The sequence below is a fragment of the Cnephaeus nilssonii genome (genome assembly GCF_951640355.1).
Source record: "Cnephaeus nilssonii genome assembly, chromosome: 10".
NCBI lineage: Eukaryota > Metazoa > Chordata > Mammalia > Chiroptera > Vespertilionidae > Cnephaeus > Cnephaeus nilssonii.
Genome location: NC_137081.1, coordinates 55,365,964 through 55,388,437, shown reverse-complemented (window position 1 = coordinate 55,388,437; position 22,474 = coordinate 55,365,964). Strand labels below are relative to the sequence as shown.

General features: G+C 36.8%; 1 protein-coding gene across 8 annotated transcripts in view; it reads left to right on the top strand.

Moving 5' to 3' along the window:
* Window positions 1–22,474, top strand: part of MARCHF7 (membrane associated ring-CH-type finger 7) — a 45,243-nt gene that overhangs the window by 11,915 nt on the left and 10,854 nt on the right. For 5 of the 8 annotated variants that reach the window (XM_079781887.1, XM_079781886.1, XM_079781889.1 and 2 more), the window contains 5 exons: window positions 2,950–3,114; window positions 8,787–8,982; window positions 10,519–10,683; window positions 12,359–13,448; window positions 16,410–16,579. In XM_079781887.1, coding sequence (XP_079638013.1) covers window positions 2,962–3,114; window positions 8,787–8,982; window positions 10,519–10,683; window positions 12,359–13,448; window positions 16,410–16,579 — 1,774 coding nt within the window. In that variant the 5' untranslated portion in view covers window positions 2,950–2,961. The remainder of the gene's footprint in view (window positions 1–2,949; window positions 3,115–8,786; window positions 8,983–10,518; window positions 10,684–12,358; window positions 13,449–16,409; window positions 16,580–22,474) is intronic. The other 3 variants (XM_079781890.1, XM_079781893.1, XM_079781891.1) reach the window with 1 other exon arrangement.

Sequence of the window (22,474 nt, the reverse complement as noted above, 5' to 3'; positions counted from 1 at the left end):
TATAACTTTTACTCTGACTTATTATTAGCTAGATATTCTTAGCTGAATCATTTTAATTGATATCCTATATAATAAAAGCATAGTATGCAAATTTTCCCCTCCACTGGGATTTCAACCAGGGGGCGGGGCTGGCCAGGGAAGGGAGGGAGGCCCTGGCCGGCCGCTAGGGACCCTACCAGTGCACTAATTTCATGCATTGGGCATGTAGTTGATATATATTATATTTGTTGTGTGTCTCCTACTGCAATATAGACCATAGGTTTTATTAATGTTTTTTGCCCTCTTTATCCTTTTTCTGTCATTCCTGATACCATGATTTTATGACTGATATTATTGAAAAAGGAAATTCTTTTGTAGTGACTTTTCAAGTAGAAAGATGTGATTGATCCAAGATTTAGTTGATAATGAGGTTACATGCTGAAAACTAATTAGATATTTTTAACTTAAATGTTTATATTTGAATGTTTTAATAAAGCAAATATACCTTATCTAAGCTGCACATCAAGTAATTGAAGTGCATCTGTTTCCACTTACAGGACAATTCTCCTATATAATAAAGGTAATATGCACATTGACCATCATTCCAACACACAAGATGGCTGCCCCCATGTGGACACAAGATGGCTAGTATGGGAGGGCAGTTATGGGCGTCCAGACCAGACCAGCAGGGGCGGGCAGTTAGGGGTGACTGAGCCAGCAGGGAGATCAGTTGGGGGGTACCAGGCCTGCAGGGGAGGGCAGTTAGGGGCAATAGGGCTGGCAGAGGGGCAGTTAGGTGTCAATCAGGCTGGCAGCAGCATGGTTAGGGGGTGATCAGGCTGGCAGGCAGAAGCACTTAGGGGCAATCAGGCAGACGAGCGGTTCGGAGCCAGTAGTCCTAGATTGTGAGAGGGATGTCCCAGATTGGAGAGGGTGCAGGCTGGGCTGAGAGTCACCCCCCCTCCCCAGTGCACGAATTTCATGCACCGGGTCTCTAGTAAGGGAATAATTTTTGATCTGGGAGAAGTTTACGAGATTATTGTGATTTCTTTTTATTTGTACTTTTGTCTTTATTATCTTTCTACTCTCGAGACTGGTGGCATTTCTCAGTCATTTAGAGGCCTCATTGTAAATCCTTTCCCTAGGAAACTTAAACATGTTTGTTTGTTAATTTATAAAAGTACTCTTGATAACAGTATTATTGTAACAGTTTAAAACTGGAAATAATCCAGTGTCCATCCACAGTAGAATGGGCAAATAAATTGTATGTATTGGAATACTGTATAAACCATTTGGAGTGAACTTACAACTGCATAAAATAACATGAATGAATCTCACAAATACAATGTTGAGCAAATAAAACCAGATATAAAAGAGTACATATTGTATGATTTCATTTATATTTAGTTAAAAAACAGGTGTAGCTATGGTGTCTCTTGGCATAGGTTAAGAGGAATGTTTAGTGAAGAAAACCTAGAAATTTTACTTTGAGAAGGGGAGATAGGCAGGAAAGCAAATTACTATAGCATAAGGTAGTATGTTCCTATATATTGGTAATAAAACCCTAATATGTAAATTGACCAAACGGTGAAACGACCAGTCGCTATGACGTGTACTGACCACCAGGGGCAGACGCTCAATGCAGGAGCATCGTTGTCGTCATCATCGTTGCCCCCCCCCCCCCCCCCCGAGACGGAGGCACGACCAGTGGTGGCAGGGCCAGGCCTCTAGCCAAGGTGGGTGCCAGCGGGAGCCCCCCCGATTGCCCTGCCCGCCAGTTGCCCCACAGATTGGCTCTGATCTCTGGCCAGGCCTAGGGACCCTACCCTATATATTGGGAACAGTGTCTTAGATTTAAAAATTAAAACCTGGCAAGGCTACTCTAACACTGAAAAAAACAGGATGATGCAACGATGACATGCATGGACTCTGGCTTGCACATTTTGTGGTCATCCCTGATTCTGACACTTATAACTGTGTGACAAAGCCAATTCTCTCTGCTTCAGTTTTTCCACCTATAAGATGGGAAGAATGGTACTACTGCCTCAGAAGGATCATGTTATGCACTACTTTTTATAATCAGGGCAAAATAATGTAACTGCTCATAAAACAAGATGCTTTTCACCTGTATGGAAAGGATCATCACTGGTGCATGCAATGTCCCGGATTGTGAGAGGGATGTTCAAAACTGGCAGTCGGACATCCCCAGAGGGCACAGTCCTGGCTGAGGGGATACCCCCCCTCCCGCGCTGCACGAATTTTGTGCACCGGGCCTCTAGTGTTTTAATAGAGGTATGTATAAAGTGGAGGCACAAAAAGAAAAGTGCTTGTTTTAAGACCTCATCCAGGAATTGAATGGGAACTGTGTAGACTTTTCCAGACTCATACAAAGACCTGTGAGAGCATTTTGTGTTAAGCTAATAGCTAATGTTTATGGTAAGAGTATTGAACACCAATAATAGGTAGGAATAGCAAGATAATCAAGGGCAAATTGGTATAGGATTTTATATGGAGAAAAAATTGAATAAGGAAAAGAGCCCAGGCTTTGGAAACAAAAAACCTCAGTTCTTCATCTCACTTTTATTATGTGTGCTTCATATTATGGACAGTAAGGAACCTTTGATAGACTTTGGAGAGGGGTGGGATGATGATAGTCTTATAATTTATCATCCTACATACTAGAGCAGTGATGGGCAACCTTTTGAGCTTGGTGTGTCAAACTTCGCCAAAAAACTGAGCATAACTCGGGAAGTGTGTCATTTTGAGGAATAAACATTATTTCGCAAATGTTTCATCCTCAGGAGCAGCAAATGTTTCATCCTCAGCATGCGGCCGCGTGTCATCAGAAATGGCTACGCGTGTCATAGGTTCGCCATCACTGTACTAGAGTATAGTTAATTTGCATGGGTAACTCTTGATTTGAGCTGCTTGCTTTCCCAAAGGCAATTCATCTAAATTTGTACCTCATAGGAAACCTTAAGAATGGAGTCTAAACCTTCAAGGATTCCAAGAAGAATTTCTGTTCAACCCCCCAGCTCTTTAAGTGCTAGGATGATGTCTGGAAACAGAGGAAGTAATTTAAATGATACCTATCACTCAAGAGACTCTTCATTTAGACTGGATTCTGATTACCAGGTAACTTCTTAATATGTACAGTCTCTTTCAGAATCCTTGGGGCCACATGTGTCTTGGATTTTAGGTAAGTAGTAGAATATGTTTAGAATACCCTCAGCTGAATTTGAGACATCAGAACTTATGTCTGCAGCAAAATGAATGATCATTCATAACAAGCAGCAAAAACTTAATGGTTTTCAAATTGCTTGGACTTAAGAATTTTGAATGAGGGATTGTGATCTTATTAAAAATGATCATACTCTCCAAGACTTGGAAACATTTTTACTTAAAAAAAGCAAGTATGAATTTAAGTATACATTTAATTAAGTTAATCAATGTAGGTGACTGTCAATGAACTAGAAGTGCATCCTTTGTTACATTCATTTATCTGACTTTTCTCTGAGTATACAAGGCAGTGGTGGAATAATCATTGTTAAGTGTTTTTGTTTTTTTGCATTATGGACGAATTTTGGGACTTTTTTACGGCTAGTAATGACTGCACTAATTCATAATCTACATAAAGCTACAGGTGCTACTCTTAATGTAACTAATTTTCCTTCAGACTGACAGTTTTTGGAAAGGTTTATTAGGGTTATAACATCATAGTTGTATAAAGCTGTAAATCTTAGATGGCATGACTTGTAAGTTTAGTGCAATTTATCTTATCTTTTAAATTTAAGTTTATTGCATTATTGTCTGAAAAGAATTAAATCACACTTGATTTGCTAGAGTCTGATGTTTTGGTAACTGAATCTTAAGAGAATCCTTTAGTGAAATTTTCTGTCAAGTATTTTATATATTTATGTATCATGTGATATAGTATATGACAGACTTGTGAAAATATTTCTACATAATAAAAAGCACTTTATAAAATATTTAGAGAAAACAAGAAGTAATTTTTCTAAAATGTCCATATCTAAATACACACTCATAAACTTTATATAAACTATTTGCTTAGTCTCATTTTCAGTGTTAATTGATATTGTGGGTTTTTGTTTTGTTTTTTAATTTTGTTGGTAGACAAGCATATACTTGCCAGAGGCCCAGAATCACATCCTTTGTATTCTATAAAAATGTTGTAGGTTAAATGATGTTACTTACTAAGAGCACAGAATTGTTCCCTCCTCCCCTCCCCCGTATTTATAGAAATTTGTCTTCTGATGCTTGTCTAATTTTTCATACAGCCTCTTAGTGAGAAACACAAGACTCTGAAACCAGACTATATGTCCTGGATTGGAGTATTGTTCCACTCATAGCAATGTGAACTTGGGCAAGTTAACTTCCCATCTTATTTTCCATATTATTTAGTCAATTGGGTTGTTAGAGTTAAATGAATTAATACATTGAATGAAAATAGAGCTGCCACATGGTAAACACTACATAAATGTTAGCTCCTACATTTTTTAATTATAATTTCAGTTACACTATGGATTAAATAATATGGAAACACCTTATTTTTATATAGTGCTTGATATTTCATGAATATTTTCGACTTTTAGTTTTACTTATATAGGACACATACTTATTTGATAAAATAAAGATCTAAAATCTGAAAAGATTAGTGATTTTTCTTAGAAAATCACATGATTAGTAAATATGTTCCTGAGCTTAAGAATCTATTGGACTTTTGGATTGCTTTGTTTCTTTGGGGAAATGGGGAAATGGAGGTTCTAAGTTTCGAACAGTTGATTTGCTAAATATATTTGGATTCTCGGCCATTTGAAAGCCGTGTTGCCTCTATTGTTAATCTTGTTGATATTTCTGTTACTCCATCTTTAAATTTTGGTTACAATTTAAATGGTTGAAAACTATGATCATCTCATCTCTTTGGTAACAATAAGTAGAATTTTAGATATTTTAAATAGAAATTGTATTTCCTATTAGACTGTTGATAGTAAAAAATTTGGGAGTATTCTCTGAATATGTAATTGTTTATGTTACTTTTCTATGTTTTCTGTAATTTAATTTAAGCAGCTATTTCCATTATTTTTGTTTTTTGCTTTGTTGATAGTGATTACTTTTAATATGAAATAATAAAGTAGGTTTTTTTATGAGGTTCTAGGTGCTTTTTTCAGTTAGTGACATCTTTTCTAATTTGTAGATCAACTATTATAGGACTTAATACCATTGCATATTTTTAAATAGTTATGTTTCTAGAGAATTAAAGGATTAAAAGAATTAATTTGTGTGTGTGTATATGCTTATCTACTATAAGAGTGCTTCCCATGGAAATAAATATGTATATACATGTGAATACATGAATTCATGTATGACCCATGAGAGTGGGTCAAGGTTATAAGATTGATAGGCATTCATAAGCTCTGCAAGTGTTTTAAAGTTAAACTTGGACTCTTTCTTGTTCTGGGTGCCAGGGAGATCACAGGAAAGAACAACCAGCTTTATAAGGTGTTTTGTTCATAAGGAAAAGAAATAACCCATTTCTCAAAGGAAGCAATGCTGTGGCACTCTGGTCTGAAAGGGAACAGTGAATGATATAATTGACTGTTGTTATGTAATATTCAGACTGTAAATATATATACCTACTATAGTGAAACTTCTGCCTTCTGTCCAATCTACCCTTTTCATCTTCTACACTATTTTGAGGATATTTCTAGGAAGTTGATCTGATAGTATTTCCTCCTTGAGTAGTTTCCAAAATCATATTTATTTGCAGAAGAACTATTCAGTAACAATTTGTGTAGTCCATGCATAATTAGAAAAACAAGGACAAGTTATGGATTTTGTGCATAGAAAATGTATTCACATTAAAAGTCTGTTTAATTCTATTATAACCCTCATACTTGGGGAGCAGATAAAATGCCCTTTTAAAAAATTTGTAGATAAGGCCTGGCTGGTGTGGTTCAGTTGGTTGTAGCATCATCCCATACACCAGTGGTCGGCAAACCGCGGCTCACTGCCATACACGAAATGGTGGTGGGTGTGATTTCCGGTCAGGGTACTTACCCAGATTTGATGATCCCCGATCAGGGCGTGTGGGTGAGGCAACCTATTGATGTTTTTCTCTCTTTCTCTCTCTCTCTCTCTGTCTTCTCTCTCCTCTCCCTCTCTTCCTTTCTCTAAGATCAGTTTAAATGGGGGTAAAATTAGTTGTTATTTGCAATTTTAGATCTACTTGTCAAAAGTGGCTCTTCTTTCTAAATTTTAATTAAAACATTTTTTTGTTTTGTTCTCTGAAATTTAAAGGTGTTAAATCACTGGCATGCAGAATAATTTTCCTAATACTCTGATAGTGACACATAAAATTACTTGGTTTTGAAATTCCTAATGAATTTATCTCTTGTGGTAACACAGTTCATGGATTGGGGGCAGAAGGCTTATAATACCAAATTTGTACTAAGCTGAAGAGTGCCACATTCAACTAGCAAAATATTCTTGGGCAAGGGATGGATAAAATCCTGATCTAGCCTGTTCGTACTTTTTCAGCTTTTGCATCTTCTGCTTTTCCATATATGTGAAGCTTATTCTGTAGAATTCCCTGAATGTATGTATATGCTTCTCATAATTTAAGCATAATAGAAGATCAAGTAATGTAGTAATGCTTTAGAACAGCAGTAGCCAACCTTTTGGACCTCATGGACCACTGGATGGCGACCGCTGCTTTAGAAGAATGCCCATGGTAGAGGGGTTTATGCATCTTTTTGGGAGTTTATAACACTCCCATTTGCCTACAGGTGAACTCTGTCTCATTCTATGAATTCTCTGTTACTTTTCCTGGGTATAGTTAGGTTTTCTCTTTTCTGTGAAACTTTCAGCATACCTCCTATTATAGCCTAGTATAATTATACTAGTAGCCCATTTGCAGGAAGAATCCTGCAAGCGGCCGCTGCAGCCGTGTGCGCTGCTGCCGCCGCCGCCGTTGCGGCCACCGCCGCCGTTGCGGCCACCGCCGCCGTTGCGGCCACCGCGGCCACTGCACCTGCACCCGCAGGCCGCTGCCGCCCGCCCCACTCTGCCCCGCCCCGCCCGGGCTTTCCCTCTGGCAGCCACCTTGCTTTCCGCTTTTCCTCCCTCTTCCTTCTAAGTTGTCTTCAGTCTTCACTCCTCCCTCCCTCAGTGTATGCAAATTAACCGCCATCTTTGTTGGGTAATTTGCATACTCGCCCTGATTGGCTGGTGGGCGTGACTTGGGCTGGTGGGCATGGCTTGGACGTAGCGAAGGTACAGTCAATTTGCATATTACTATTTTATTAGGTAGGATTATAACTAGAGGCCTGGTACACGAAATTTGTGCATGGGTACAGTCCCTTGGCCTGGACTGCGATCAGGGCCATCTTCCCCTGCTGCCGCAGCCGGCCCCACCCCCACTGCCACCCACCTCCAGTTCCCTGTTCGCAGTCGGGCAATCGGAGCCTGATGGCCGGGGCAAGGACCAAGAGGTGGTTAGTGAACCTCATAGCGACTGGTCAAGCAGTCGTTCTGCCGTTCAGTCAATTCACATATTACTTACTCTTTTATATACATAGATTTTTTATTGTTTCTTATATGTACTCTAGAATTCTTTGATGGTGCACATTATTTGGGGTTTATATTTATGTGAATGTTAGGTTGACAGACTGAATTTATGGCTTGTGTTATATTCCATTTTTAACCCTTGTCAAGAAGTGTAACACTTAACATTGTTTTCCTTTTTTTAAGATTCTTTAATAAAATGAACTATTTACCACATACATATTAAAATTATTATAAAATATTTTTATTTTCCCTAGAACTCACTTTTATTTTAGTCTTCAGTGTCTCCAATGAATTTAGGACCATTTCTATAATTGAGGTTAAAATATTATGTTCTTATTTAAACCTACGTTTTTAAGGAGATAAGCTAATCTTTTCTCTTTTTAGGCATTATGTTAGGTATACTGCCTAACCATTTAATGAATTGAGCAGAAGTAAAATAGTTTGTACATTGTGAATAACTTGAGTTTTGGGTTGTTTTATTTTGTGTTCATCAGTTTATACGTTAATAGAGAAAAACCTTGAGCAAAGAGTTTTCAAATATGCACTTTTTTTTTTATCTACTTCTTGCTTCACTGATGAAGAGATTCCAGATAATAGGGTGTTTTTTTTTGTTGTTGTTGTTTTTAGCAAATTAAGCACCATGTCAGTCACTAGTGACTGACACTATACTTTCCGTCCAGACTGGTCAGTCACTGGTGCCACCAGCATATTGGTGAAATCGGATATTGCAGGCTAGAAGACAAAACAGGATTGGTGCTTAACGTGTTAAACATACTGTTTAATAGTGTGTTACTATATTCTTAACAATGAGCATTAGATTCAGGATAAATTTTTATTGAAAAATTTTATTTTCATAGTAGAGTGTTCACAATCAGTTTTATATATTAGTGCCTTTATTGGCATTCTGTCCACCTCTAAGAATAGGAAACAGGTTCCTCAGAAGGTTGAAATATTAAACCAGGAAAACAAAATGAAAGTTTTTGCTTTTGAGTATTTCCTAGCCAGATGTTTATATACAGTTACATAGAAGATTTATTACTCAACAATATACAATTTCAGTATAAAATAATGGGGCAGTGGATAAAAGGGAACAAAGATTATGAAAAACATACATGGTAGAAAAATTTGGTCCTTGGGAATGTATTACAATATTGTCAATTAAATTTAATATCGAATGCAAGCATTTTGTTCCTGTAAAAAATTTTTTTTAAACTTCACAGTCTACATCTGCGTCAGCAGCTGCATCTCCATTTCAGTCTACATGGTATAGTGAATCTGAGATAACTCAGGGTGCACGCTCAAGATCACAAAACCAGCTACGGGATCATGATTCAAAAAGACCTAAACTTTCCTGTACAAACTGTACATCTACCTCAGCTGGAAGAAATGTTGGACATGGTTTAAATGCAGTATCAGGTAAGAATTAATTTTTTTCCCATTTTTTTTAATTAAGGTATTATATGTGTACATATCTTACCATTGCCCCCCCAAGAATTAAATTTATGTAAGAATTACACCATATGTATTTTGGACTAAAGCCCTTTTCCCGAGACCTGGTATATATTAGGCAAATAGAGCCAGTGGAGTTTCCAACATCCTCTCTTACTAGTAAGTTAGTGCTGGAATTGAAATTAACTAGAATAGCCGAAAATGTATGGTGATCAAATTGGTAAAAGTGATGTGTATTCTTCTGTTGTTATAGGAGGTAAGTTACTAGGAAAGCCAATTTTTCTGAAGTAGACAAATATTTTCAAAGCTTATCTTTTATATCTATAAAAGCCTAATGTGCAAAGTGTCCCCTCGGGAGTTCGACTGACCGGGAGTTCGATCACTTGCTGTGACGTGTGCTGACCACCAGGGGGTGGTACGGAACGAAGGGAGGCCCCAGCTGGCGACTGGCAGCTGCTACGGACTCTACCCATGCACGAATTTCATGCACCGGGCCTCTAGTCTTTTATAAATGAGAAACACTGTGGTATATATATTTATTGTTTAGAAAATATAAAAATCCTTTATTTAAAAAACAGTTTGTGGTATTCTACTAGTTCTGGTAGTAATTAGAAAACCATGATTCTAGCCCTCTGATTAGATGTACAAGTCACTTAACCATTCTGGGATTTAGATGGCTTATCTGTAAAGCTTTATGCTTGGTATTTTGTACTCACAGACATATTTGTTGTACAAATTGAAAAGATCTTTTGCTGAGAGGTTAGGAGGCTCCCTCTTCACTTATACTCTTCAAATGAAATACTATCCAATGCCTAACATCGTTTTAAGGTGGTGCAGAACTTGTGATGACACAATTGGATATAAAATTCTTAAAATGCATATGTATTACCAATTGAATTAGTGTAAGCGATTCCTTTATATATTTTTTAAAACATGTTTTCATTGATTTTTAGAGAAAGGAAGGGAGAGGGATAGAACCATCCAGGTGAGAGAAATAACAATCAGCTGCCTCCTGCAAGCCCCCTACTGGGGATCAAGCCAAAACTCGAGCAGGATAGAGTTTAGTGTTAGAGAAGACTGTGTTTTAATAGGAAATAATTTTGTAAGTGGTGAGTTCATTTAGTGAATAATTTTATGTTTTGCTAAATTTTTAATATATTTTGATTGATTTCAGAAAGGAAAGGAGAGGGATAGATGGAAACATCAGTGATGATAGAATCATTGATCTGCTTGCTGCCTCCTGCACACCCTCTACCGGGGATCAAGCCTGCAACCCAGGCATGTGCCCTGACCTGGAATGGAACAGTGACCTCCTGGTTGACACTGAACCACTGAGCCCTAACAGTCAGGCTGTTTTGCTAAATTTTACTTCTGATTACAACTGTGTAACTATGGGGATTTCTGTAATAAATGACAACCTCCCTGTATAATACTGAAAATTTTTTTTTGTCATTAGAAACCTTAAAAGCTCTCTCTGAATTAAAACTTCTTGATTATTTTAAGATTCTTGGAGACATAGTCAAGTTCCCAGATCTTCATCAGTGGTACTTGGATCATTTGGAAGTGACTTAATGAGAGAGAGGAGAGATTTAGAAAGGAGAGCAGATTCCTCCATTAGTAATCTTATGGATTATAGTCACCGAAGTAGTGATTTCACAACTTCATCATGTATGTATAAACTATTGTTACATATAACTTAATCTGATAATGTTATTTTCCTCTTTATATCACTAAATTACAGTACAAAAGAATAAATGAAGTGAATCTTATGAAAGTTTTAAAATAGTGTAATGTTTCCTAGTACCTTATTTGTTGTTTTGTTTTTAAAAATGTAAATAATTTAAAAGTGCATGAATACCCAGATTCTATGTGCTGATAAATTTTTTACTTGCTCTTTTAAGAATGTATGTGCCATAAAGTATACTAAACAATCCTTGTATATTCCAGTATAATTTGCCTTATGTAGTGTAATAAGTAACCAATTATGTATAGTAAAATTTTAAACTAAAGTTTGAAATCACCATTTTAAGCAATTTAAAATTACCTTAATTTAACTCACATGTGCTTTTGTTTTCATTTAGTTGAAATAACCACACTGTCAGTGCATATAAGCTTGAGCTTTTCAAACATAAATACCATAAAACAATAATATTAAGTAACTGAAGACAGAAAGTGCTGATGAAGTAGACAAATATAGCAGGCAAAAGTGGAGCTTGATTTATGTAGAAGATACATTTGATTTTAAAGGTTAAGTTTATTTTAAGTAAATGTATTGGGGCAAATCTTTGCTTATTTAAGACAAATGGGAACATCTTTTTATTTGCTTGGTTTTGAATGGATGACCTTTAGTAGATGGTATCAGTAGCTTCTAGATTAGGAATATAAAAGTACAGGATAGAATAGATTTATCCCTTAACAGTTTCTCTTTTCCTGAGGCTGCATGTATTAGCACACTAGTAATCTAGGTTTTAAATTAGGTGTATGGGTAAGCATTCTTTATAAAGGAATGCTATAGATTTTCTCATCCCTATGGAATTTAGAACCACCAATGGTGTACTTTTAAAATCTTAGATGTCAGGACTCTATTCTGATTCATAGCTCCCAGCCAGTATTAAAAAGCAAAGGTATTTTAGATGAGTAACCAGGGATAAGAATCACTGCTGTTACATTGAGGGGGGTGGGGAGGGGATGGAGACATTTTTAGCTTGTTAGCAGAGTTTGCCATAACATTACTAGGGTGATAATACTTCTATGAAATAGCCTTTATACTTACTGCAGAGTAAGAAAATTTTCCAAACACTGTCTCCTAGGGTTATTTTGCTTTTTGTTTGTTTTAATTTTTAAAAAAATCTTTATTGTTAAAAGTATTACTTGTCCGCCATTTTCCCCCATTGATCCCTTCTACCCTACCGCCACCTCACGCTTTTATTTGTTATACAAGAGTCATTTACATTGAATTATTTGGCACATTTAAAATACCTTATTTGTTTAAATGTTAGATATTCTACCCTATCAATTTCTGGTCAACAGATTCAGCTGTTTTACATTCATCAAGTTGGTAGATTGATGTTTGCCTCTCATAAGCTCTCATTTCTTTTTAGATTCTGTATAAAGTATTATGACTTGATACAAAAGTGCTGGATTTCACCAAATGTATAGAAAGAGAAGCACATTTATGTTTTTTCCCTGTAATAATAGTTAAGCTGTGTAGTTATAATGCAGCACTATTAAGTTTCAAACAAGTGTTTCATTTTGGCAGTAATTAGTCATTAATAAATGCAAGTTTTATTAATAGTCAATTTATTTCATGTAATTGCCTATTTTTCCTTTCTTTCAAAAACAGATGTTCAAGACAGAGTTCCTTCTTCATATTCACAGGGAGCAAGACCAAAAGAGAACTCAATGAGCACTTTACAACTGAATACATCATCCACAAACCACCAAATGCCTTCTGAACGCCAGACTGTACTGTGTTCTAGGGATTCTAGTAGAAATTCTGTAAGATCAAGTTTTTCTCCAAGGGAATTGGAGTCTCTCCAAAGCAATACACAGCCTGGATTTTCTTATATTTCAAATAGAGGTGAAACCTCAACCATAAGCAATTCAGATAGGGTTGGTTCATCTCAAAGATCATTTCAAGAATCTTCTGACAATGAAGGTAGACGTACGACAAGGAGATTGCTGTCACGTATAGCTTCTAGTATGTCATCTACTTTTTTTTCACGAAGGTCTAGTCAGGAATCCTTAAATACAAGATCATTGAGTTCTGAAAATTCATATGTTTCTCCAAGAATTTCTTCACAGTCTCGTAATGCAGCATCAACTTCTGACGTTCTTGATAATAGGGCATCTGAAGCTTCTCAGGGATTTCGATTTCTTAGGCGAAGATGGGGTTTGTCATCTCAAAATCATAGCACTGAGCCAGATTCAGAAAATTTTAACCAAGAATCCGAAGGTAGAAATACAGGACCTTGGTTATCTTCCTCACTTAGAAATAGATGCACACCTTTGTTCTCTAGAAGAAGGCGAGAGGGACGAGATGAATCTTCAAGGATATCCACTTCTGATACACAATCTCGATCTCATATTTTTAGAAGAGAATCAAATGAAGTGGTTCACCTGGAAGCACAGAGTGATCACCTTGGGGCTGCTGCCAACAGATCACAAGCACCTGCAGCATCCAGCAGTGCTGCTACAGGTGGCTCCATGTCAGATTCGGCTCGCAGTGGAAGAAACACAGGAATGACGGGGATCCTTCCTGGTTCCTTGTTTCGATTTGCAGTCCCCCCAACACTTGGAAGTAATTTGACCGACAATGTCATGATCACTGTAGATATTATTCCTTCAGGTTGGAGTTCATCTGGTGGAAAAAGTGATAAAACTAAAAGTGCACCTTCAAGAGATCCAGAAAAACTGCAGAAAATAAAAGAGAGGTAAATTTAAATACCTGTCTTAAGCCCATAAAGCAAGAGCAGATTAGAGAAAAAAGTATTTGTAAAATTTTAGGCTTCTTATAACAATATCTAAAATTTGTTCCCTTAAAATTTATAGTAAGATACGAGCGTTGATAGAGATGAAATGGATGAGAATTAATAATGGAAGTAGGCACTAAGGTGTCTACTACATCAAGAAATAATCTAAAGATTATTTTTAAACAGGTTTGGATATAGAAGCACACAAAGATAAAAATCTTTTAACACTAGTCGTTGATGGACTAGTGCTAAATTGGATTGGTAAGGAGGCCCAAGTGGTCATGGATTATTAAGATGATTACTAAGATGATTTATGTACTATTTGCCATTCTCAATTTTATCTTTTAAACATAAAATTATTTACACATTTTTAGTTTTGTTTTTGAAGTCCCAAGTATATACTGAATATTTTTTATATATTGTGACCATTTGATAGACCAGTTTAAATTTTAGACTTTTAAAGAATCTTTATACTAATCTTTTATACAGTTGAAGTTTGCTTAAAAATGTCTGGTAAAAGTGGAAAGGTGAAAGATCAGAGATTGTAGAACCAATTGGATTATTAATTTTGTCATATTAGTTTTTCCATCTAGTAAAGTAATTTTAATGATGAAATGGGATAGGGTAGTACATGTAAAATATATGTATAGGAAGAAAAGACTATGTAAAGCTAAGGTTATAGAGTTTTGTTTGTTTTTGTTCATAAAGGCCTAATGTTAATGTAATTTGGGGGGAACATAGCTTTTACTATCATTTTAGATATTTTTTTTTGTACTTTTAAGAAGAAATACATTCAAAACTAATTCTGGGAATAAAGGAAACTTCACATGCTTTCTGAGATGTTGGACATTGGGTTACTATGTTCCATTTTTCCTTAAAAAGACCAGTTGTACCATGTGACTCTTCCTGCTTTTAAAATTTCTGATTTTTCCTTTCTTGGAGAAAGATTTACTCTGCCCTGATAGTATTAGTTTTAACATTATTGTAGCAGCTCCCTCTGAATGCAAGCTGTCTACTGAGGAATGTAGTTACCACTATTACAGCTATTATAACTAATAGTTATAAATATTTCATGTGCCCACGTTAGGTTAATTTGAGTGCAGTGGTGTAAGCAGCAGGTTAATTTAGTGTTTTCCAGGGAAACAAATTAAGCTGGCACCATCCTCTCTGGTTAGATTAAAAATTTAAAAATTTGTTGGTTATTTTGCCATAGAGTTTGTGTGTCTGTGTGTAACCCTTTATTGTATTTTTTGCTCATGAGGATTTTAAGACACTACATTTAAATTATAGTAGTTCCCTCTTACCTTCGGTTTCACTTTTTGTGGTTTTAGTTACTTGTTAACTGTGTTCTAAAAATACTAACTGGAAAATTCCAGAAGTAAGCAAATTCATAAATTTTGTGTTGTATGCTTTTCTGAGTATCATGATGAAATCTTATTCCACCTGGCTCTGTCCTGTTCATGATGTGCTCATTCCTTTGTCCAGTTGTCCACCCTGTACCAACAGTACAATAAGATACTTTGAGAGAGAGGCCACATTCACATTACTTTTATTACAGTATATTGTTATAATCACTATGTTTCATTAGTTGTTAATCTTTTATTGTGCCTAATTTATCAATTAAACTTTATTCTAGATGTGTGTGTAGGAAAAACATAGTATATATATAGGGTTTGGTACTGGAGATATTGAAATGTACTCCCTGCATATTGGGGGGTGGGGAGGCTATTGTAATAAGAGTGAAAAAATTAAATTTCCCAAGTAAAGAATAATTAAAACAATGAACTGTAGAAAGTTAAATCTAAAGGTAAAACAAAAATTGAAGTTGTATCTCTGGTTAAACCAGGGCATGAAAGTTACCTAGCAGCTGTATATCTATTCCTCTTTCCACACATCTACTAGTATTGCTAAATTTATTGTGAACCAATATAATCCAGATTTTATTTCAGTAACAGTTTAATATTAAGTATAATCAATTTACTGAATACCTCTTTTATGCTAGCAGTGGACTAAAGCAATAGGGATTTTAACAAAAAAATTAATTTCTTATTATATATTATTCTACATTTAAATTATTCTACATGTCAGTCTATTAAGTAGAGTACATAGGTTAATGAAAACTGCTCCATACTTAAAAGCCTACCCAAGAGGATTTAATAACAAAACATTGTTGGGGATGGGGTAAATGGAGAAATTTAAAATCTATTTTTCTGTAATTTAATACAAAAAGCTTATTTTGTTGTTTTGACAATATGTAAATGGGAAGTCACTAGGCTGTATTTCTTCAAGGCATTCAAGTTGTTTTAAAAGTTTTGGGGGAGACGGGGGTGGGGGTGGGATTGAAGTAGTCTATGATACTACAGAAATGAAAATCTCTCAGGAATACTTGTAAAGTGATTGAAAAATATGGAACTTAAGCTAGTACCAAAGACAAAATTACTTAAATCATTTGAAGATAAGTAATAGGATAATTTATTTACCTTTAAAATGTATATTTTAATTCTCATTGTTACGGTTTTTCATGGTGGTTGCTGTTTATTGTTACTGTTGTTTTTTCCTAATCAGAGAGAGAGTGGGTAGAAGTAAAAAAAAGATACTGTTTGGGCCCTAGCTGGTTTGGCTCAGTAGATAGAGCGTTGGCCTGCGGACTGAAGGGTCCCAGGTTTGATTCCAGCCAAGGGCACATGCCTGAGTTGTGGGCTTGATCCCCAGTAGGGATGTGCTGGAGGCAGCCTATCAATGATTCTTTCTCATCATTGATGTTTCGCTCTCTCTCTCTCCCTCTCCCTTTTTGAAATCAATAAAGAAATATATATATATATATATATATTTTTTAAAAAGATACTGTTTGGGATTATATATGACTGGAAATGACCAATCAGGATTAGCTTTGAAAAAAAGGAAATCTGCCTTTTTTTCCAGCCTCCTTTTAGAGGACTCTGAAGAAGAAGAAGGTGACTTATGTAGAATTTGTCAGATGGCAGCTGCATCATCATCTAACTTGCTAATAGAGCCATGCAAGTGCACAGGAAGTTTGCAGTATGTCCATCAAGAGTGTATGAAAAAGTGGTTACAGGCGAAAATTAACTCTGGTAAGATTTAAATTTTGTGTATTTTGTTTTCACAATTTTCCCAAGAGATGTATGCTTGATTGCATATTAATTAACAAATTGTTACAATTTATTGTCAATTTTATATTCTTACCAAAGTGTCTTGGTCGTTTTTTGAAGCAAAACATTAAAGCACATTAGTCTTATATCATAACTTTAATTTATACTACTATTTTTTATATTCCATTTACCCAATAGACAGCTTCATAGTTTACCATGTAAGATCCTTTTGAAAAGATTTGTTTCTAATGCTATTGTCTAATGTTGTATAGAAATAATGTTACTGTAGAGACTAATTTGTTTCTTGAGTAAGTGCCTGTTGTGAAACCAGGCACAGTTCTGTTCTATAGGTGAGGTATAGAGTGGTAAACAAGCCAGAGGAGTTACTTGCCTTATGGGGTAATATTGCGTGTTATGAGGTAATATTGCATGTTAAAGGAATGAGTTGTTGAGGTGATGACATTTAAACTGAACAGAGAAGAGCCAGCTAATCCAAGAATGAGGGCAAGAGCATTCCAGCAGAGGGAACAACTAGTGCAAAGATTTTAAAGTGGCAATGACTTAGAACTGAATGAAGCTTGTTTGGACTATAATTAGTGGGCAAGGAAAGGGGTTATACAGTTGAAATAGGAGAGATTAGCAGAGGCTAGCTCATTTAAGATTTCAGAAGCTAACGTCTAAAGTTAGATTTTTATATTAATTATGAGGGGAAGCCACTGAAGGGCAGTGGAGTGAAATGATCTTTTATTTTTGCTGCCATGTGGAGGGTGGCTTTTAGGGGGACAAGAGTAGAAGCAGAGAAGCCAACTAGTAGTCTATTGTGGCAACTAACCAGAAATCTGTCTTATAAGAGAGAGTTGGTGATGGAGGTGGTACAAATAGATGTGTGTGTGTGTGTGTATTTTGGAGGTAGACTTGCTGGTGGATTGGATACGGTGGAGTGAAGGAGAAAGAACAATTAGGAAGCCCATATTTTTGTCATGAGCTGCTAAGTAAATGGTAGGTTCATTTGCTGAAATAAGACTGGGAATTGAATAAATTTGGGAAAGGAAATCAAGAGTTTTGTTTTGTAAATATTATGTTATGAACTGCTTATTAACCAGATGGAAATGTCAACTGGACAGCTTGCTAGACAAGCTGGATATTTCACAGGATATTAGCACTGGAAATTACAATTTTGGGAATCATAAGCACATACGTAATATTTTTAGTATTGGGATTAAATTAGGTCATTTAGAATAAGAGCAGATATCCAAGAAATTAGCCCAAGACAGAGCCTTGGGACACCCAAACGTTTAGTGGGAGCAGAAGAGATTTGAGGAGCGGACTCAGTCTAGTAAAGAAAAAAAGCTTAACAAGTAAGTGTTGTGCAAGCCAAGAAAAGGAAGTGTTGTTTTAAGGAGGGTGTAATCAACCCTGTCAAATATACTACCAAGAGATACGAACAAAGAAATGACAGTTGGGTTTGGTGGCTTGAATGTCCTTTGTAGCTTGTCTCTGGAGTGCTGGGATCATAAGCATGATTAGATTGGGATTGAGGAGAGAGAGAGAGAGAGAAAGATGGGATCCAGGGCACAAATCAAATAGTTAGCCTTTAATTAAGGTATTTTAAAAAAATTACAAGAAGGCTAGAAGGATCAGTTGTTTAGGTGAGAAGATGCTTGGATTGCTATATAATTGCTTCTGTTTTCTTAGTTAAGGGGGAGGTAAGGTCTTCAGATGGTTAGGGGACAGTTTTAGAGATTTTGATGTGTGTGGAAAATACCATTCTAAGGTGTTTTTAGGAAGTATCAGTTTCATTAAAATCCGTGACCATGAATATGCTTCTCAAGTGAGATAGATACATGTAATTTTATTCTTTTTCCCATTGTTATTTATTTTACTTTATTTATCTTTATTATTGAAAGTATTACCGATGTCTCCCTTCCCCCCCCCCTCCGCATTGACACACTCCAGCCTGCACCAGCCCCCTCCAGGCCTTCACCACACAATTGTCTGTGTCCATGAGCTATGAATATATGCATATAAATTCCCCAGTTAATCTCTCCCCTCCACCCATAAGCCCTGCCTTTCCTCCGAGATTTGTCAGTCTGTTCCATGCTTCTATGTCTCTGGATCTATTTTGTTCATTAGTTTATTTTGTTCATTAGATTCCATATCAGTGAGATCATGTGATACTAATATTTCTCTGATTGGCTCATTTCACTTAGCACAGTACTCTCCAGGTCCCTCCATGTTGTCTCAAAGGGTGTAAGAGATCCTTTTTTTTTTTTTTTTTTTTTTTTTACAGCTGCATAGTTTTACATAGTGTAAATGTACCACAGCTTTTTTATCCACTCATCTACGGATGGCCACTTGGGCTATTTCTAGATCTTAGCTATTATAAATTAATGCTCCTATGAACATAGGGGTGCATACATTCTTTCTGATTGGTGTTTTTGGTTTCTTAGGATATATTCCTAGCAGTGGGATCACTGGGTCAAATGGAAGTTCCATTTTTAATATTTTGAGGCAATTCCATACTGTTTTCTATAGTGGCTGTCCCAGTCTGCATTCCCTCCAGCAGTGTGTGAGGGTTCCCTTTTCTCCACATCTTTGCCAGCACTTGTCATTTGTTGATTTGTTGATGATAGCCATTCTAACAGGTGTGAGGTGATATCTTATTAGCATTTTAATTTGCATCTCTCATGATTAGTGACTTAGATAATTAGTGATGTTTTTCGTATGTCTCTTGGTCATCTGCGTGTCCACTTTGGAGAGGTATCTACTTAGGTTCTTTGCCCATTTTTAATTGGTTTGCTTGTCTTCCTTTTGTAAAGTTGTATGAGTTCTTTATATATTTTGGAAATTAACCCCTTATCAGATGTATCATTGGCAAATATGTTTTTCTTTTGTTTTTAATTTTATTGTTTAAAGTATTACAAATAGTAGTACATATATCTCCTTCCCCTCCCCCCATTGACCTTTCCCCAGCCTTCCCTATCCCCTGTCGCATGCCCTCATCCCACCCAACCCCCCAGTGTCTTGTGTCGACAAATATGTTTTTCCATGCAGTGGGTTCCCTTTCCATTTTGTTGATGGTTTCTTGTGCAGAAAGGAGCTCTCTATTTTGATGTAGTCCCATTTATTTATTTTTTTAATATATTTTAAAAATTGATTTCAGAGAGAAAGGGAGAGAGAAAGAGATAGAAACATCAGTGATGAGAGGGAATCAATGATTGGCTGCCCCTGCATGCCCCACACTGGGGATCAAGCCTGCAACCCAGGCTTATGCCCTGACTAGGAATCAAACCATGACCTTCTGGTTCATAGATCAGTGCTCAACCACTGAGCCACAATGACTGGGCCCATTTGTTTATTTTCTCCTTAGTTTCCCTTACCCTAGGAGATGTATCAGCAAACATAGTGCTGCTGCTTGTGGTTTCTTCTAAGATTTTTATGGTTTCACTACTTAGATTTAAGCCTTCTGTCCATTTTTAGTTTATTCTAGTATATGGTCTAAATTGATGGTCTATTTTCATTATTTTGCATGTTTCTGTTCAATTTTCCCAACACCATTTATTGAAGTGTCTGTTTACTCCATTATATGCTCTTGCCTCCTTAGTCAAATATTAATTGAGCAATTAATTGAGCATAATGGCTTAGGTTGAGTTCTGGGGTCTTTATTCTGTTCCAGTGATCTATATGCCTGTTCTTGTGCCAGTACCAGGTTGTTTTGAGTACTGTGGCTTTGCGATATAGCTTGATATCTGGTAATGTGATCCCTGCAATTTTATTTTTTCTCAAGGTTTGCTGTGGCTATTTAGGGTCTTTTTTGGAGGCGGGGGGGGGGGGGGGTTCTGTATATGAATTTTTGGAGTGTTTGATTTAGATCTGTGAAATTTGCCATTGGTATTTTAATAGGGATTGCATTGAATAGATAGATTGCTTTGGGTAGTATGGACATTTTAATGATGTCGATTCTACCAACCCATGAACATGTTATATTTAGAAGCAGTTTTTAGATGCCTGGCTACAGCCACAGATTTGAGTTCAGTGGGGTTGGGATCTTTTTTCTTTTTAAATATGTTTTTAGAGAGGAAGGGTGAGGGAGGGAAACATCGATCAGCTGACTGCCTCCTGGGAATGCCCTGCCAAGAATTGAACTGGTGACCTTTTGGTGTTTGGGACAACTTCTAACCAACTGAGCCACAGCAGCCAGGATAGGGTTGGGATCTTTACCAACAAATATGGTGAAGGCAAGGGTATTTGTAAGGCCATAATTGTGTTTATGGTAATTAAAATCAGGAGGGAATAAGTACATCAGAAATTGGATAGTGAGAAAATGGTAGGGTCAGTCTCATTGCCATTGAAGAGAATTGCCAGATTAGGTGAGTTAGAATTATGAGAAATTGTAGATAGACAGGAGGAAAGGATACTTAAAATAGAAATTTAGGGTTAGTGCAATAAACTGTGATGACAGGGCCAAGGGTATGACCATACAGTTGGTAGTTGTGGTGGGGAAAAGTAATATTGGAAGCAAGGATGTTGAGGAAGTCAGAGTCAGAAGTAAGTAAATGATCTACCAGGGGTCCTCAAACTCTTTAAACAGGGGGCCAGTTCACTGTCCCTCAGACCGTTGGAGGGCCGGACTATAGTTTAAAAAAAAAACTGAACAAATTCCTATGCACACTGCACATATCTTACAAAACGGCAAAAACACCCGCATGTGGCCTGCGGGCCGTAGTTTGAGGACGCCTGGTCTACGTGGATGTTGAAATAGCCAGGTATAAGTTGGTAAAGAAGAGAGAGAGGCAGGTTTCAAGTCATTAATTATAAATATTTCTCTCTTTTCCCTGTCCAGCTGTCTGGTTCCTGAGTAGGGGCAGCTGAGGATTGAGAGAAAGAAAGAAAGAGACAGACACAGAGTTAGAAGGAAAAAGCTGAGGCCGGGTGGGACAGCTGTCCTCTGATGGAGAGACAGTGACCCAGAGCCAATATAGCATATTTATTTTATACAGCAAAATACCAGGAAGTTTTACTAAAGCCTAAGACAAAGGAGATTATGTGCATTCTTGTGGTTTCTTTGTAATTGTCACTTCTGGGTGAGCCCAGATAATCGTGTTTGTTTCTGGTGCTTGGCTGGATTTAGATGATGAAACCCATCCCCTGGCACCTGAGCTGAAGGTCAGGCTGACAACACACCTGCCTCTGGCAAGGTATGTTTCCAGGGCATGGCTCTGCCAGGCACCGATGGATTCAGATGACAATCAGCTCAGGGACCTTTGCCAGGCGCTCTCTACAGTTAATGAATGAGGAGGGACTTGGAGGTTCAGAACAGCAATAGGTGTTGCGGGTCTCTTGTCCAATTTCCTGGTTTTGAGGTAGAAGGGGGTTGTGAGGTAGAAAAAAGCTACAGAAGAGGCAGGGGGCACTGGTTCAGTCATGGAGTTGAATAGATTATTCAAAAAGAGATTAGTTATTAGAAGAATTTACCATGAGTACCTCTGGTAAATTCAAAAGTGAGATAGATACATGTACCATGAGTACCAGAGCACATAGTGAAGTGACTAGTAGGGTGAGAAAGATGAGAAATTAGGCCAGATTAATAAATATACGTAATTGTGTGTGATTGAAGGTCTGATAGTGATACCTTGGAGACATAGGCAAATAGGTTTTGACGTATGATAGCTTTAATTTTAATAATCTGCTGGAGGATTCAGGTAACCTGTTGAAGCTGGAGATTATGAGACTACTAGAAAACATTTTTCCTAAAGCCTGGTAGCAAATGTCTTCTTGGGGTGGGGGTCTTATTTTTTCTTTTAACCTAGCCTGATCTCAAAGGATGGGCCATTTCATCTATAGCCTCTTCTTGGCTGTATGGTGTTATGACAGCCT